The 18,621-nt window shown below is 45.6% G+C and overlaps 1 protein-coding gene across 1 annotated transcript in view; it reads right to left on the bottom strand.

Annotated features, from left to right (window-relative positions):
• LOC115460403 (charged multivesicular body protein 4c-like) overlaps window positions 1-18,308 on the bottom strand; it is a 55,397-nt gene extending 37,089 nt beyond the window's left edge. The window contains exons 1-2 of the mRNA XM_030190184.1: window positions 18,298-18,308; window positions 11,839-12,065 (exon numbers count right to left, since the gene is read on the bottom strand). Of these exons, the coding sequence (XP_030046044.1) occupies window positions 11,839-12,031 (193 nt within the window). The 5' untranslated portion in view covers window positions 12,032-12,065; window positions 18,298-18,308. The remainder of the gene's footprint in view (window positions 1-11,838; window positions 12,066-18,297) is intronic.
• Window positions 18,309-18,621: the final 313 nt, after the last annotated feature.

Below are 18,621 nucleotides of genomic sequence, written 5' to 3'. Positions count from 1 at the left end.
AGAAGGAAGAGAGAGGAAGGAGATGCATATGGATGGAGAGGAGGAAAGAGAGAGGAAGGAGATGCATACTGATGGAGATGAAGAAAAAGGAAGAGAGGGGAAAAACTGTACATGGATGGAGAAAATAGGCAGAAGCTGGATCCACTCTATACCTCCTCCAGTCAAGTCTGCAGAGGACCCAGCTTTTATTTATGGATGTAGGGCAAGAAATGAAGAAGAAAGTAGGAAAGTAAAGAAATAAATGGAAAGGAAGCCCTGGAAACGGAGTTAAGAGAACAGAGAGCAGCAGAATCAGATACTGGGACCAGCATGATCAGAAAAACAAAGTCACCACACAACAAAGGTAGGAAAAAAATCATTTTATTTTCATTTTAGTGTTTGGAATATGTCCACTTTGAGAATTTACATCTCCTGTCTTATTTTGCAATGTGTTTCTTTCTGTTTTTCTGGTGTTGTGCTGCATGCAGAGTCTAACTTCTTAGGATTTCAGGTTAATTTTTGAAGAATTTGAAGAGGGGCTATCTCTGTTCTGCATGTGTGACTGCAAGGCCAAGTGTCTGAATAGGGATCTGTTTGTTAGGTTCTGAGATTTTGATAACCTATTGTTTCAGGTTTGGCAAGACTGTTCTCCTAATTCCTGGTCTGTATGCTAATTTTGTTTGTGTCATTTTCGGTATACTGGAGCGGTAACAACTTACAGAAATTATTTATAGTGAAAACAAACAAAAAAAAACACAAGTAATTTTTCTTCTCCTATACTGGTGTAATATTTTCAATTATGTCTGTTTATATGTGCCACACCTGGTAAAAGGGATGTGGCTACTGTGGGTGTGACTACTGAAGGCAGAGCCATAGTGATCCCGCCCCTGGATGGGTAGGGGCGCCAACTAATAGGCTGCAGGAGGGTGCCAGAAACCCTAGCACTGGCCCTAGTGGTAGTTCTGAGAAACGGGGGACCAACAGCTCAAGAGGGACTGCTAGAGCGGATGCATATGTGCCCTGGCCCCTCCAGGGTCACTGTTATGAACCTGAGGACCTGCACATTATCCCATAGGCAGCGACTGGGCATCTGCAATAACAGACAAATCTGGGACTGCAGTTTGAGGATCCACTGATCTGGCAAAAAGACCCTGCCCCAAGCTGTAACAAAGTGGACTCACAGATTCTTGAGAGACTGGTAGGGAACAAGATGGCTTTTCAGCAAATTGAGAACGAGTCCAGAGACTGCAAGACTGCAGTGACTCAGGACGTAGCCCTCTTGCTCTCTTGGATAAGCCAATCGCCCACATATAGATAAACCCGCCCTCCCTGTGGAGAAATGCAACCACCACCACCATGACCTTGGAAAAGGTCCTGGGAGCAGTCGCCAACCCAAAGGAAATGGCTTGGAAATGGAAATGGTGGCTCAGAATCACAAAACAATGGAAGTGCTGAAGTAGAGGCCAAATGGGAACATGCAAGTATTTTTCCTTGAGATCTAGCAACATAAGGAACTCTCCCAGCTGTACTTACACCAAGACCGAGCGCAGAGTTTCCATCCAGAAATGTCCGACACGCAGAAACCTGTTGACCCGCTTGAGGTCCAACATTGGCCTGAATGTGCCTCCTTTTTTCGGGACCACAAAGTAAATGGAATAGAGGCCTTGATCGTGCTCATGCTAGAGCACAAGAATCACTGCCCCTAACTCCTTCAAAGACACCAGGGTGGAAAGCACTGCTGCCCGCTTTCCCGATGCGCAGCACAGGGAATCCAATATAAAATCTCTGATGAGAGCACAGAACTCTAACTTGTAGCCATCTGATAATAATCAAGTACCCACTTACCAGTGGTAATTCTCACCCACTCCCCGTAAGAGAGGGAGATGTACCCCCCCCCATCTTGAGCCACGAAGAGTGGACCGGCACCTTGAATCCTGAGAGGCTGGACATCTGTATGAACGAAAGGGTCAACACTACTGAAACCTGGGCTTGACAAGCGAGGACAATGCGGAGTCTTTACCAGGCCTATATCTTCTAGCATCCCAGAAGCGCGCCAGTATTTGGCCAGCCCAAATCGAGGACTGAGGCTTATCCTCTGATAAGTGCTGTATCTTAGAATCTCCCACATCTTTCACCATCTTCTCCAGGTCCTCCTCAAAGAGAAGACTGCAGAAACGCAATTTGGTGAGATGCTGCTTTGACACCGAAACACAGCCCAATGCCAGAGCCACAACAAACACCGGGCAGTGACCTCCAAGGCCATCTGCTTGGCTGATACCTGAACCATATCATAAAAGGAGTCTACCAAATAAGCAACCCTGTTTCCAAGCAGGGAAACTCGAGCCTGTGGATAGTCAGTGTCTGCCAGCGTGTCCGCCACATGCTGGAACCAACTGAGGCACGCTCTAGCAGCATAACAGCTGCACATGGCCGCCCGCAGATTAAGCACCGCAACCTCAAAGGCAAGCTTCAAGGAAGACTCCAATTTCCTATCCTGTACATCTTTTAATGCTATACCACCCCTCCACAGGTAGCGTGGTCTTCTTGGTGACAGCCGCCAGCAAAGCATCCACCTTAGGTAATTTTAGCTTGTCCAACTCCATGAGTAGAAGGGGATAAAGCCACCCTATCGCCCTGGACACCCGCAGACAGGCATCCAGGGAGGACCACTGGGCGGAGATAAGCTCCTGAATAGACTCATGCACAGAGAAGGCCCTAGGTGGCCGCCTAGTGCTGGGCATTTAAGGATTGGAAACCATAGCACCTCTTGGGAGGAAATATTAAGAGCCTGAAGTGCCCTAGTAATAAAGGAAGATAGCTCTTTCTTGTGGAAAATGTGCACCACCGTAGGATCATCTTGCTCATCCGGGAGCAACTCCCCCTCCTCCAAATCCTCTGCCAGGTGGATTGGCAGCGAAGAGGAGGAAAACGCAGCCTCCAAATGAGGGGGAAGAAAAGGGAGCCAAGTCCTCAATCTCTGAGATCGTGTCCATCCATCTCCGCTTGGTGGAGGACAGCTCCAGTAGAAGTGAAGCTTGCAGCAAGACCTCAGAAGCACTGCCCAACATAGGGAGCCAGACCAAGAAGGGCCAGATTAACCCTAAGCATGCCTGAGCAAAACAGCTTGGTGTAACAGAAGGACAAACTCCGGGGAAAACACCTGACCTGATGCAGCGGGAGTCACACCAGCCAGCTGAGCAAACAATTTAGAAATACAGAGGGATTCCCAATAGAAAAAGTGGTCATTTTACCCCAGTGGTAAAAATGGCCCGCATAAGGACACACTAGAGCCACCTGTTACTGCTGTTTGGTGAAAGGGCCCCTTAGTAAACAACCAGGTCCTTCAAAACTTTTTTTTTAAATACACGTAATCATTTTCCGACCTAAGTTCTAAAGGAAGAGTATTCCACAGATAACATATACATAAGAACAGATAATTTCTTAAAAGGCAAAGCAGGAGAAAATTCTAATTTCTTAAGATAAACAGAATGAGAAGAATGGGATCTCGACTGGAGATGCATGCAAGAAGAAAAATATGTTGGAATAGGACCATAAAGGATCTTAAATGAAAACAAAGCAACTTAAATTGAATACATAATGAAACTGGCAGCCAATGAAGACATTTTATAAATGAGTTATACTCTCAAATTCACCTTTATATAATATTAATTTAGGTGCAGTATTTTGAACAATTGAAGCCTAGTTATAGTCTTTTTTGGGAGTCCAAAATAAAGTATATTACAATAACCCAATCGAGACAAGATAAAAACATGAACAAATTTCTGAAGATTCTCAAACAAGAAAATCTCAAATCAGTCATAATCTATGTAAATGAAATAAAGAAACTTTCACCACATGCTTAATCTGAGAGTCCATTTCAAAAGAAGAATGAATAAAAGCTGAAGTTAAACAGAATTATCAGAGAAGGGTTATCATTCTCTACCGCTAGTAATAAGTCACATTGCTAACAGTGGTTTATTTGATGTTTTCTCCAGGAACTTATCTAACCACATTTTAACTCAGCTATGCTAACCACCTTGACCACATCTTTTCACAGCTTAACTGTGCACTGAGTGAATAAAAAAAAAAAAACAACAACCCTTTATTCAAATTGTTTTATATGGGCTACCTACTATGTCTCCCAGTCTTTATACTACATTCAAATGGTAAACGACGACTCTCTATTTATCTGTTCCACCCAATTCATGATTTTATATATCTTTATATCTCCTCTCTTTTCCAAAATTGAGTACCCCTAACCTGTATATAATTTCTTCCTAATGGAACCATTACATCACCTTTTATCATTTTTGTTGCCCTTCTCTGTACCTTTTCTTGTTCCATTACATTTTTGAGATGAGGTAACCAGAATTGCAGACATTACTCAAGATGGAGTCACACCACAGACAGGGCTGGCTCAGCCTATGGACCAGGTGAGGCACTGGTCCAGGGCGCTGGTGCTAAAGAATGCCAAACGCCCGAGCCCCATGATGAAGGCCTATAGAACGGTCCAATAATTAAGCTTGCTTCTCTTCTCTTTCTTACAAGCGCTGTAGCATCTGTCCTGACTAGCAGAGGAGGTGAGGGCACAGAGCGGCTTGCCTTCAGTGCTTCTCTCCGAGTTCTTCCTCCTCCCTCCATGGCTGGCCACTGATGCTCCCTCACTGACTCTTCCCAGGCCCTCCCCCCTCGCAGAAGCTGATGGGTGCATAGTGCACCTTGGAACCACCCTCTCCCACCCCCCTTCCAGAAAACACAGATAGTTTCAACTAGCAAGGCACGCTGGAATTGGACAACCAACTTCCAATCCCAGCATGACACCAACCAGAAGGACCCTGAAGTGATGAAATTATGATAGCAAAACAGTGCAATAAGGGGCTGGCCAGAGCCAGAAGGATGCTAAGGTACATAGAAAGACAGCTACTGGAAAAAGGGAGGTGCTAATGACTGTAGAAGTAATTGGTGAAACCTCACCTAGAATAGTGTCCAGTTCTGGAGGGTGTAGATGGTCCAGTAAAGACTCTCCAAGTGATGGAGATTTGCACCAAAACTTACAGATCTAAGTATGTATATTCTTGAAGAGAAGAGAAATGACGGGGGTATGATAGAGATGACATTTGAAATAAAGGCATAAATGGAACACAAGAAGAAACATATTCTCAGAAGAAAAAAATATTCTAGAAAAGCACATGGTGTGAGGCTCTAGGAAATTGGTTCCCAATCCTGGTCCTGGATGCACCCTAGCCAGTCAGGTTTTCGGGATATCCACAATGAATATTCATGAGAGATTTGCATGCACTTTTACTGTATGCAAAGCTCTCTCATGATTATTCATTATGGATATCCTGAAAACCTGACTGGCTGGGGTGCCTCCAAGACCAGGTTTGGGAACCACTGCTCTAGGAGATGTAGAAAATATTTCCTCACAAAAAAAGATGGTGGATACATGGAATGGGCGGACTCCCAATGGACGTGCTGAAGACAAAAGCAGCAACAGAATTTAAAATTGCATTAGAAAAGCACAAAGGGATCCCCTAGCAGGAAAACGGTGAGAGGGATGACAAGGACTGGCTGGTGTCTGCAGCACTATATCCAAGGGTACAACTGGGCGTACTGATTGGTCTTTATCTACTGTCATATACTACAACAGCACCAGAAACCAAGTTAGGAGGTTGCAATAATACAAATGCTTCTTTCTCTCCTTCAACAGTAGGAGCAAGGGGAGAAGTGTTAAGAACAAAAAAGGATGGAAAAAGAAAGCATAACTTGGTAATATGTAGACTGTGGGCTTGCCTGGTTGGTACCAGTGGGCTACAACTCCTATGACACAAACTGGGTTGGAGATGGAAAGTCAACCTTGCTGGTTTTGATAGCTGCTCTTATTATTCAAAAGTTAGAGAAAAGATTTTTTTTTTTGTTTGGGGGGGGGGAGGGGGGCTTTGCATGTGGGATTAAGTACGAGAACTTTTATGTTCTTCTGACCAGGCAATTTTCTACTACTGATTAGTTGATTCAGACTGTATTGGTTGGCATTTTATACCAAATCCTTCTATCATTTTATGCTGCTTTTGTTGGCCAGCTATAGCACCGATCCTTCCCATGCATTCCCACTTTTACCTAGAGTCAATGCAGAAAGCTAGCACGGATGGAAGCATGTGGTTAACGAGACATTTGCATGCAACTTTATGGCTGCATGATGTTTCATATAGAAGGTAACATCAAGCCTCTCAAGACTTGTTAACTGTAAAGTCTCAATATCTTGAAGTACAACCTTGGCACACCAGCACACACCTGAAGTCTCTTTATTTTTCTTTAGTTTCCTTTATTGAATAACAGATCTGTTCAAGAAGGCATACCACAAACATCCATCTTAAATACTAAAAAAAAATAAGAATGTACACAACCTAGACACAACCGAAATCTTATCACTTGACTGATTATCCTCTTTGCTATTAGGGAACAAGCACTATCACTTTTATCCCTTTGTCAAATATGGTCTCTCCATAGTCGATGACATAGTGTATGTTATAATCCAATTATCACTCAGGAACTTGCATGCAATACCATAATATATTCTTCTTTACCATGTATGTACGCACATGGTATGTATAGATAGATAGATAGATAGATAGATAGATAGATAGATAGATAGATAGATAGATAGATAGATAGATAGATAGATAGATAGATAGATAGATAGATAGATAGATAGATAGATAGATATAGACCATGAAGTGGAGTGGAGGAGTGGCCTAGTGGTTAGGGTGGTGGACTTTGGTCCTGGGGAACTGAGGAACTGAGTTCAATTCCCACTTCAGGCACAGGCAGCTCCTTGTGACTCTGGGCAAGTCACTTAACCCTCCATTGCCCCATGTAAGCCACATTGAGACTGCCATGAGTGGGAAAGCGCGGGGTACAAATGTAACAAAATAAAATAAACTGTTCCATGTATGTTATGTTCCATCTATGTTACTATGTATGTATACACCTTAATGCAACACCATTTGTAATTCTGTTACCTGGAAATGGCAATCGCCATTACGGCAAATGTAAGCCACATTGAGCCTGCAAATTGGTGGCAAAAATGTGGGATACAAATGCTACAAATAAATAAATAAAATAAATAAACACAGATAATTTACTCACAGTCAGATGTTCAGAAGTGTGGCCCCAGGGCACAGAGACTCCATAGTTCTGAGAGCTGTATCAGTGGTTGGAGGTAGAAATCTGAAGAGAGGCAGCTTTATTGCAGAGGTGAGAAAATAGTTGAACAGGTAGAAGTAGCCCAGTGCTGGGTGACTGGAGAGTGCAATATCTCATTAGGAAGATATATTCAAGGTAAAAAACCAAGTTCATTCCAAGGAGTGAAGCAGGACAACTGCTGTCTGAAGCAAGATGGAGAATGCCTCATGGAGAGGGAGGGAGAGGCTAAGAAGGGCTCACACAGGCCCAGGGAGGAGGGGGTAAATAGACCAATGGGGGCAGAGCCTGCCACTAGGTGGCAAGGGTGGTCCCAGAGGACAGCCCTCAATTAGAAGGAAAGGTCGGAACGCTGGAGGGGAGGGGACACAAGCCAAACTTGCCTGCAGGGAACGCTGGATGGGAGGGCAGGGCACAGGACAATCGCAGGACATGGAGGGGAGGACAGAATTGCAGGACATCGAGGGGAGGGCAGGGCAGAGGAGAATCGATGGACATGGATGGGATGGGAGGGAGGAGAGGAGAGAATGGCGGGCCACGGATGGGATGAGAGGGCAGGGCAGAAGAGAATCGCTGGACATGGAGGGGATGGGAGGCGAGGGGAGAATCGTGGGACACGGATGGGAGGGCAGCGCAGAGGAGAATCGCTGGACATGGAGGGGAGGGCAGAATCGCAGGACACGGAGGGGAGGGCAGGGCAGAGAAGAATTGTGGGACACCGAGGGAAGGTCAGGGCAGAGAAGAATCATGGGACACGGAGGGGAGGGGAGAGCAGGGCAGAGAAGAATCGTGGGACACGGAGGGGAGGGCAGGGCAGAGAAGAATCGTGGGACACGGAGGGGAGGGCAGGGCAGAGGAGGATTGCTCGACATGGAAGGGACGGCAGGACAGAGAAGGATCGCTGCAAATGTAGGGGAGGCCAGAATCGCTGGACATGGAGGGCAAGGGAGAGAGGAGAAATTGCTTCGACGAGAGCCTTAAAAACATAATCACCATTACAAGATAGCCTTGGAAGTGCCCGTTTCATTTTTTTGAGAAACGGGCCTTTTTTACTAGTTTCTCCATAAAGCTTATCTCTTAGCGCGTAAATGTATATTAATACACTGAAGGAAAGTGGAACTTTCTGCCTTAGCACAATGGCAAGTGTAGATGATTCAAATGGTAGTGATGGACAAAACAGCAGTAGAAAAGAGGAACCCAAAAGAATAAGCAGATTTTCAAAAGTTTGGGAGTCATTTTGGAAATTACTGCCACAAAAGCCAGGAATGCACTATTGAATGTTTGATTGGAAGAAGTTATATTGTAATAGGAAAATAATCAAAGCAGGGCTGGACACAAGAGATTGCTCGGTCTGTTTTTCATTATGAACTGTAAAGGGGGGAGCAGGGGAGAAAAAGGAAAAAAAAATAAAATGGAAGGAGGAATTTTTTTTTTAATTCAAAACTGTCACTGTGCTTTTAGAGTGACGTGTGGGAAAACAGTTGAAAGTTTTATGACTGTGATAGTTTTATAGAGCTGGCAATAAAGAAAAGTTTGTGTGACATCATATGACGGCAAAAACACATAGATTTTTCTGTGACCCGAGTATAGGCATGTTCAGGGGTGGAATCTGGGCAGAGTCATGGTGTACACACATTATTTTATGAAATATGCATATACATTTATACATGCTCTTGACCAACTGTAGATATCCACAGCTTCCATTTAGCCACAATTTCTGCAGGATTTTTATAAAGACATGAAGGGGCTCATTTTCAAAGCACTTTGACTAACAAAGTTCCACAGGTTTCTATGTAACTTTGTAATTCTAAGTGCTTTGAAATACATCTCACAGGTATCTATGTATCTTCATAAAATAAACTTGGAATAGAAGCTTTTTTTGTCCTGCCCTCATAGGTGCCCTGTTATGAAATTACTCTCATTATGTACGTTGTCTAAAAAATCCATACTAAGACAGTATTATTAGCTTCCATACAACTCAAGCCAGTGTTTCTTATTCTATTTCAGTTTACAAAGCTGGTCATTTGTTAAAGTTTATCAACACAGTAGTCATCATGGGTGGGCTGAACAAAAAGAAGTGAACAGTAATTGTGCTTATTTAGATGCTATGAAAGGCAAAGTATAAGCATTTCTGGTACATTTATGCTACACTGATTACAAAGAGAGCTAATCCAATCAGAATGATAAAATGCACTGATTCTTCTGTGCTTGCACAGTTCATTTGGTAAGACACTTAGGACCCGATGATAAGTTTCCCGGCACCATTCCGAATAGCGCTGTAAAATTAGCGCCAGAACAGCATGGGGAAACAACACCCTGATGTTCAAAACTAATAGCATGCAAATTTATGTGTTTTATTAGTTTTGATCATTGGGTTACTTCTGTGGGAGGACTGTGCCTGGGCATTTGCCCATGGCACAATCCTCCCGCAGAAGTTGACAGGTCCAGGCTGTCAAAAAAGGCTGGACCTGTCAAACAAACTGATGCAGGCTGGAGGTCTGGTGGACATGCAAGCTGGCCAGCCTCCCCTCCCCGGACAGAGGACCTGGTGATCTAGCTCCCCCCCCCCCAGCAGAGGACCTGAACCAACCCCCAACCCCCTAACAGAAGAGAGGGCTGGAGGTCCAACCCCCCCCCCCCCCCATATCTTAAGATGACAGAGAAGGGAGTAGCACTCCCTCCTCCTTCCAGCACTGACTCCAAAATGTTGGCGCCCTGCCCAGTGCATCCTAGGATGCGCCGGGTGGGGCTTCCCTACCGTATAACGGAGCGTTGGATCAAAGGAAAGTGCTAGATGTGGTGTACTTAGATTTTTAACAATGCTTTTGAAGCAGTTCTGCACAGGTGACAAATGTTGTGCCCTCATTATGGGCCAAAACATGGCTGACTAGTTTAGAAATTGGTTGAGTGTAAGGCAACAAAGGGCAGTAGTAAATGGAGTTCACCCTGAGAAAAAGAATGTTACCAAAGGTGTGCCGCAGGGATCGGTTTGCAGTCTGATTCTTTTTAACATTTGTTGTAATTGATATTGTAAAAGGGTTGTCTGGTAAATTTGCCTCTTTGCAGATGACACTCCGCAATAGGATAGAACACAGCCATCAGCTAACTCTGTTGTGCCAATCACTATGATCATACTTCACCTCTGCTGAAACAATATCATTGGCTCCCCATTGAGCAAAGAATCACTTAGAAAATTGCCACCCCCACTTTCAATGCCTTTAGACTTGGTATCCCCAACTATCTCTCTTGTTTAACTATTCCTTATTCCTCCTCCCAAACCCTCCATTCACTAAATGATCACCGCTTAGTTTTGCCTTCTCCAAAATGTGCCCACTTGGAATCAACCCGTCACAGCGCATTTTTCTTCCTGGCTCTCCGTAGCAAATTCTCTTTTAAGGATTTTAAAACTGAGCTGAAAACCCGGCTTTTCCACTTAGCTTTTGGTGAAACAGTTTGCTGAAATTACCAATGTTACCCTTCCACCCTGTCCTTTTGTGTGTTTGCTTTATCCTCTTTTTGCAATGCTTATGTCTCTTAACACCTTGCCTTCCTATACATTAATGGAGTTATTTTCTTGTTTCCTATTTTTTAGCCTGTACACCGCTCTGTTCTGCCTGTCAGCCAGAGCGGTATGGATAGTTATTGCAAATAAATAAATGAGAAGGGATCTAGTGACGCTTAAGGAATGGTCTAGAATTCAGCAGTTAAGGTTTAATGCAAAAAAAATGTGGGGTCATGCATTTGTGTTGTAAACAGCCAAAGGAGCAGTACAGTAGGGGTGAGCAGCCTCGGTCCTCAAGGGCTGTAACCCAGTTGGGTTTTCAGGATTTCCTCAATAAATGGGCATGAATCTATCTGCATTCAACAGAAGCAGCACATGCAAACTGATCTCATACATATTTATTGGGGAAATCCTGCAAAGCTGACTGGGTTTTGGCCCTTGAAGGCCGAGGTTGCCCACCCCTGGTATAGGGAGTGAAGTGCTTCTGTGCACGAAAAAGGAGCAGGACTTTGGCCACCTTTAAGATTATCACATACAATCTCACCCTAAAGACAGAAGGTGACAGCAAAAGCCAGATGGATGCTTGGGTGCAATGGGAGGGGAATGGCCAGCAGGATAAAAGGAGGAGATAGTGCCTCTGTATATAGTGCCCCCCCCCCCCCCCCCCCGCTCCCAGCGCTCTACTACTACTACTACTACTACTTAACATTTCTAGAGCGCTACTAGGGTTACGCAGCGCTGTACAAATTAACAATTAAGGCCGGTCCCTGCTCGGAAGAGCTTACAATCTACAAAAGTACTAAAAAAAAATATCCTAACTTGTAACCCACAATGAGTTCCTGATATAGTGTCCAAGAATGTATAACCCAAATTAAGCATTTACTCTCCGGCCATCTCGTCGTGCTGCAGCATCATCACTAATGCCCCCAAAAGTGCCAAGCATCACTCGGCTAAATCAGCTTATATGATGGAGTGACAGCTGCCCCTCAAACCCGCTCCGCACAAATTCTGGGCGACTACCGTATTTGGGGAAAAGTCCGAGTAAATTATGGGTTACAGTGAAAAAAGCCCTTTTTCCCCCCCAACCTCACTGAAAGCCCCTCCCCCCTCCCAGCAGAAGCCAATAAGAGAAATCCAGGGCTGACAGCTCCTCTCACCTCTCTTGTTCTTGGTGCCGTGTTTGCGGGCTGTCGCCAGCTCCTGTTCTATCTTCTTCTCCAAGTACTCCTGTTTCTTGGTCAGCATTTCCTCGGTCTCCCGCAGTCGGCCCAAAGCCTCCTGAGGCGTCGGAGCCCCGCGGCTCCGGGAAGAGCCTCCAGGGCCCTTGAAAAGTTTCGTCAGTTTACTCATCTCCCCTCGGTGTCTTTGCTAGTATTCACCACAGCTCCGTCTCCGGGACCGCGTAACACGAAACCCACCGGAGCGAACCCGAGCGACCAAGTTGCTTCCGGCACAGCAACACCTGTGCGGCCGTACTGTGACGTCGACAGAACGCCAGCTTTGTGACGTCAGAAAAGAAGCAGGTTCTACCGGGTCGCTCGCCTGGGGCTTGGGCAGGAGAGGTGTGTGCAGACTCTCGTGGCACTGAAATTACTCATTCACTGCCTGAAAATAAACTTGTCAGTTGTCACACGTTCGTTGCATGGGCCCTCCCCCGTGCTATTATACTGAAAAAAGTTATAAAAATACTGGGACAAAAAGTAGTTGCAAGACGGGCCCCGTACACCTTGTAAATGTAATCAAATGACTTTCTGAATGGAAGCTGAGCTGCTTAGAGAAAAAAAAAGTGTTGACTTTTAAATGTCATTTTTTTCAACTTGATTCCTCGTGGCCGGAGGAAATAATATTAAGCGTTAAAGAGGATGTCATGTTTTTTTTCTAGTGCATTTTGAGTTTAGATTTATTACTTGCTTTTTTCCAGTAACTATCTTGAGTAGACAGGTGTGGTAGCGGCGTTAGTCCACTTTTAAGGTAATCAATAGAAATAAAACATGGAAAAGAAAATAAGATGATACCTTTTTATGTCAAATACAAAAGGGTATCATCTTATTTTCTTTTCCATGTTTTATTTTGTTTTATTTCTATTGATAACCTTAAGAGTGGACTAACACGGCTACCACACTCCTCTACTATTGATTTCCAATAACTAGTAATTATTTTATGTAGTGCTATTGAATGTGCACAGTGCTAGTGCTCTACAATGGTGATAAGTATTCAAAATCCATATGTTCCTGCATCAGAGAGCTTAGAATCTAAGGGGTCAATGCAGTGAAGTGTGCTAGGCTGTAGCTTGGCAAAAGTGTATATACAAGGGCCTATGCACAAAGATACCACAAGCCTCAACATGCAGTTACCTCCAGACCAGGGGTGGACTGACCATATGGGCAACTGGACAGTGCCCGAGGTCACAGAGGCTCTCTCCCCCCACTGCAAACTGCAGCCCCCCCCCCCCGAGCCTCAGTGGGCCCTCCCTAGTCCCACCTTGAAAGGCCCTGGAGGTCTAGCAGCCTCTTCGGTTCCGGGGCAGGAAAGAACCCCACTCTTTCCTACCTGCTGCTGCTATTCTGCCCGGCACCACCGCTGCCACATTTTGAAAATTGCCATTGGATGCTGAGACTTCCTTGCGACTTCCGAGACCCACAAAACTACCTCAGGAAGTCTCTGCAGCCATTTTGAAAGCATGACAACGCTAGGCAGAGCAACGGCAGTGGGCAGGAAAGAGGAGGGTTCTTTTCTGCCCCCGAAGAGGCCACTAGACCACCAGGGCCCTTCAAGGTAGGGCCCAGGAAGGTGCAATAGTGTGCAGGAGGTGGATGGGGGATACGGGTAGTGCCTGGGGGGCCCAGAGCATTGTCAGTCTGCCGCTGTTCAGACATTACTGGACAAGTGATGCACAGAGGAGTTGAGCATGGGTATTAACTTATGTGGAAGACATGGTTGCAAGGTGCATTGAAATGAATGTTGAGGCCATTAAGCTTTCCACTCCACTAGGCCAACAAGGTCTTCCTAAGGTAGGCATGGGGAGGGCCTATTGGGGGGGGGGGGGGAGAAGTAATCATGGGGGAGGAGAGACAAAGAGAGGAGGGCTGCTGCCAGGGGGAGGGGGCAGCTTGGCTTGGCTCGGGACTGGGACTTTTTTGGTCATGTGTGGGAGGGGGGAGAGTTTCGTTTACGGTTTCAGTTTCTACCGAAACCAAGTGATCAATTTTGGTTGCAGATTTGGTTTCAGTAAAAGCAAAGATCCTGGGTTTGGTCAGGCTTTAACCCCATCCCAATTTGGTCTGCAACTGCAACTGAAAAAAAGACCCTTTCCCTGGTGTTTTGTGCATCCCCCCCCCCCCCAACGACTCCCCCCCCAGATCATAACTCAAATGAAGCAGTGAAGCAGTAGCGATAACCATTCGCTTCTGCCTCCAGTGTCACCATCTTGAAAATGGGGTTGCCCAGCTTCCCGGTGCAGGCCAGGGGAGGAGGGGGTCAGTCTGCCATATAAGGGAATTTTTCCCTTATTTGGTAGTTGGGCAGAGACTACCAAATAAGGGAAAAATTCCCCTATATGGCAGACTGAAAACTCCCACCATCACCACCACCGTGCATCGCAGGATGCAGGGGCTGGGCTCCGCCATTTTTCAAGATGGTGGCACCAGAGACAGGAATGAATGTGCATTGTTCCTGCCTCCTTTGAGATATGACCTGCAAGAGAGGTTGGGGGATGAACTAGAAACCAGGAAAAGAGGGTTTTATCAATCACAGTCACAGTGAAAGTTGGGATGAGGGGTGCACTAGACATTAGGGAAAGGTGGGTTTTATTTACAGTTAGAGTCAGGGCAGAAGGGAGATGAATGGGTGGGGGATGCACTAGACACTAAGGATGTGTGATTAAGTTGGGGGTAGCTGGAGAGGGCTGATGCAGACTGCTGCAAATATCCTTTTTTTTTCTTCTTTGTAATCACCTTTCCTGTCAGTGCCTAAACTAATCACTGCTCAGGCACTGGCAGGAAGGTGACATTTTTCAATGAGCTGTGGATTACTGGCATAATTATAATGTGGCAGTAATTTGCATGCTCATTGATTATAGTATGCCTCAGCATTTCTCGAGCTCTAATTTCATGGTAGAGCTGCAGCTCTACCACAAGGCTTTCTGAATCTGCGCCACCGTGTGAAAAAGCATTTTGTGCATGAGCTAACTGCACTCAATACTTCAGGTCTTACAGGTACAACACATTTAAATCCCATGGTAATAAATATATTAGGTATTTAGCGCAGATGCATATAGGTGTAGACAAGACCCAAAGAGGAGCTGATGCAGAAAGCTGCATGTTAGAACCATGTGCCCATGGCTTAGCGCACAGTTTCTAATGCAAACCTTAACAAGAAGGTTTTGCTGACTCATACTGTACACTAAGCATATGCAAATTCAAAGTGTACAAAACTTGCACACTGATCAGGGTAAGCCTACTGGGCACATGCGCACAAGGTTCTCTGTTGAAAAGGCAGCTAGTACTGTGCACATTTCCAAGCAAAACAAATCCGTTAGCACCCATCTGTGCCTATGCTGGAATATTATTCTGAGGATAAAGGTCATCATTGAAAAAATTGTATGTTCAAGACATTTTTGCAATACCGATATTTATGCGCAGTACAACATTCCAGCACATGCGCAGATATAGAGGTTTTTCTACAGTCATCTCCCATTCTGTTATAAAAAGTTGTTGGTACTGTTATGCTCTCAGCAAAAAGAAGAAACAGACATTAATTACTATGAACTGGCATTAAATCCTCTCAACTAACCCTTCTACACCTCCTCAGACCTGGCACTCAAGTTCTAGCGTGATGCTCACATACTTCTTAGCATTAGGCCAAATAGCTAATGGTCTTACTACCATTCATTTTAGTATGCTGTGCCCCAGTGTCCTATGTGTGGGGTTGCATAGTGTTACCTGTTCTGTCCTCTGACAGCCTTGCACTAGTTTATAATGTGATCTTAAAATGTGTTTAATGTTTTTGCTGTTATTCTCACGTCTCAGGATTTTCATTGCTGAAGTTCCCACTGCAAAGATATGTGAGCAATGCATTGTGTGTAATGTAGTTCACAGGCAATGCAGCCACACTTGCCTGTCTGTATAAGAACTGTTACTATTGGTTTGTGCTGCTGCCTAGACCTCCTCACTTTCTCAGCCAAGCTTGGCTCCTTTGTCTACCTGCTATCATTTCCTGGTCATTCTTACTATCTCTGTCCTGAGAGGTCAACCAGGTACGACCTTTCCCTCCAATCGAGGGCTGTCGTACCAATCGAGGGGGAATACCTGAGGAAGGAGATGATGGGCTGGGAGGAAATACGAGAAGTGGAAGGACAGTGGTCCAGGCTGAAAGAAGCTATAAATAGGGCCACGAACCTTTATTTAAGGAAAGTAAATAAAAGCAAGAGAAAAAGGAAACCGATATGGTTCTCCAAGCCAGGGCAGTGCCGACACGGTAAGCGAGGTAAGCATGGCAGGAGGGCACCATCCTCTGGGGGGTGCCCCGACGCACCATGCTTACCTTGCCCTCTTCTCCCCAGATCCTTGTCCTTTTTTTTTTGTTTAAATTTACCTCTCCGGCGCGTGGCAGCGTAGCGTTAGTGAGGAGGCGGCGCTCCCCCGCCCCGACATGTCAGTCTCGTCCCTTCGCTCGGTTCCGCCTTCTGACGTCAATGACATCAGAAGAAGGCGGGACACTGAGCGAAGGGAAGAAGACACGTCGGGGTGGGGGAGCGCCACCTCCTTCTCACTAACGCTATGCTGCCGCGCGCCGGAGAGGTAAATTTAAACAAAAAGGAAAAGGATCTGGGGAGAAGAGGGCGGTTAGTGTAGTGATCGTTTTCGGGGGGGGGGGGGCGCGCCGGCGGGGCCAACTGCAGGGGGGCGCCGGAGACCCTAGGCACGGCCCTGCTCCAAGCAAGTGGCTCAGAAAATAAAGGCTGAAGAGTTGGCGTTCCAGAAATACACAAAAACTCAAGAAAAGGAACACGAGGAGGAATACAGGATGAAACTGAAAGAAGCCAAGAGAGAGATACGTCTGGTGAAAGCGCAAGCGGAAGAACAAATGGCTAGAAATGTAAGGAGGGGTGACAAAAATTTCTTCAGGTATATAAGTGAAAGGAGAATGGCTAAAAAGGGAATTGTGAGACTAAAAGATACTGCGAACCGCTATGTGGATAATGATGAAGAAAAAGCAAATTTGCTAAATAGATACTTTTGTTCTGTTTTCACAGAAGAAAATCCTGGAGAAGGACCGCGATGGACTGCAAAAAGTACAAATGAGATTGAAGTGGATAGAGCACCGTTCACGGAAGAGAGTGTGTATGAACAGCTTGAAAAGCTAAAGGTGGACAAAGCCATGGGACCGGATGGGATCCACCCCAGGATATTGAGAGAGCTCAGAGAGGTTCTGGCGGGTCCTCTTAAAGATTTGTTTAATATATCCTTGCAGACGGGAGAGGTTCCGAGGGATTGGAGAACGGCGGAGGTGGTCACTCTTCACAAGAGTGGTGATAGGGAAGAAGCTGGAAACTACAGGCTGGTAAGCCTCACTTCGATTATTGGAAAAGTAATGGAAGCGATGCTGAAGGAAAGGATAGTGAATTTCCTGGAAGCCAATAAGTTGCAAGATCCGCAACAACATGATTTTACCAAAGGGAAATCGTGCCAAACGAACCTCATTGAGTTCTTTGATTGGGTGACAGGAGAATTGAATCAGGGACGAGCTATGGACATAATCTACTTAGATTTCAGCAAAGCTTTTGACACGGTTCCCCACAGGAGGCTCTTAAATAAACTGGATGGGCTGAAGATAGGACCCGAAGTGGTGAACTGGATTAGGAACTGGTTGACGGACAGAAGCCAGAGGGTGGTGGTGAATGGAATTCGCTCGGAGGAGGGAAAGGTGAGTAGTGGTGTGCCTCAAGGATCGGTGCTGGGACCGATTCTGTTCAATATATTTGTGAGTGACATTGTCGAAGGGTTAGAAGGTAAAGTTTGCCTATTTGCGGATGATACTAAGATCTGTAACAGAGTGGACACCCTGGAGGGAGTGGAAAACATGAAAAAGGATCTGAGGAAGCTAGAAGAATGGTCTAAGGTTTGACAATTAAATTCAATGCGAAGAAATGCAAAGTGATGCACTTAGGGAATAGAAATCCTCGGGAGACGTATGTGTTAGGTGGGGAGAATCTGATAGGTACGGACGGGGAGAGGGATCTTAGGGTGATAGTATCTGAGGATCTGAAGGCGACAAAACAGTGTGACAAGGCGGTGGCCGTAGCTAGAAGGTTGTTAGGCTGTATAGAGAGAGGTGTGACCAGCAGAAGAAAGGTGATGTTGATGTCCCTGTATAAGTCGTTGGTGAGGCCCCACCTAGAGTATTGTGTTCAGTTTTGGAGGCCGTACCTTGCGAAGGATGTAAAAAGAATTGAAGCGGTGCAAAGAAAAGCTACGAGAATGGTAAGGGATTTGTGTTACAAGACGTATGAGCAGAGACTTGATGACCTGAACATGTATACTCTGGAAGAAAGGAGAAACAGGGGTGATATGATACAGACGTTCAAATATTTGAAAAGTATTAATCCGCAAACTAACCTTTTCCGGAGGTGCGAATGCGGTAGAACGAGAGGACATGAAATGAGATTGAAGGGGGGCAGACTCAAGAAAAATGTCAGGAAGTATTTTTTCACAGAGAGAGTAGTGGATGCTTGGAATGCCCTCCCGCGGGAGGTGGTGGAAATGAAAATGGTAACAGAATTCAAACAGGCGTGGGATAAACATAAAGGAATCCTGTTCAGAAGGAATGGATCCTAAGGAGCTTAGCCGAGATTGGGTGGCAGAGCCGGTGGCGGGAGGCGGGGATAGTGCTGGGCAGACTTATACGGTCTGTGCCAGAGCCGGTGGTGGGAGGCGGGGCTG

This window comes from Microcaecilia unicolor, chromosome 1, assembly GCF_901765095.1.
Source record: "Microcaecilia unicolor chromosome 1, aMicUni1.1, whole genome shotgun sequence".
NCBI classification, from domain to species: domain Eukaryota; kingdom Metazoa; phylum Chordata; class Amphibia; order Gymnophiona; family Siphonopidae; genus Microcaecilia; species Microcaecilia unicolor.
This window is presented reverse-complemented; position numbering and strand designations above follow the sequence as displayed.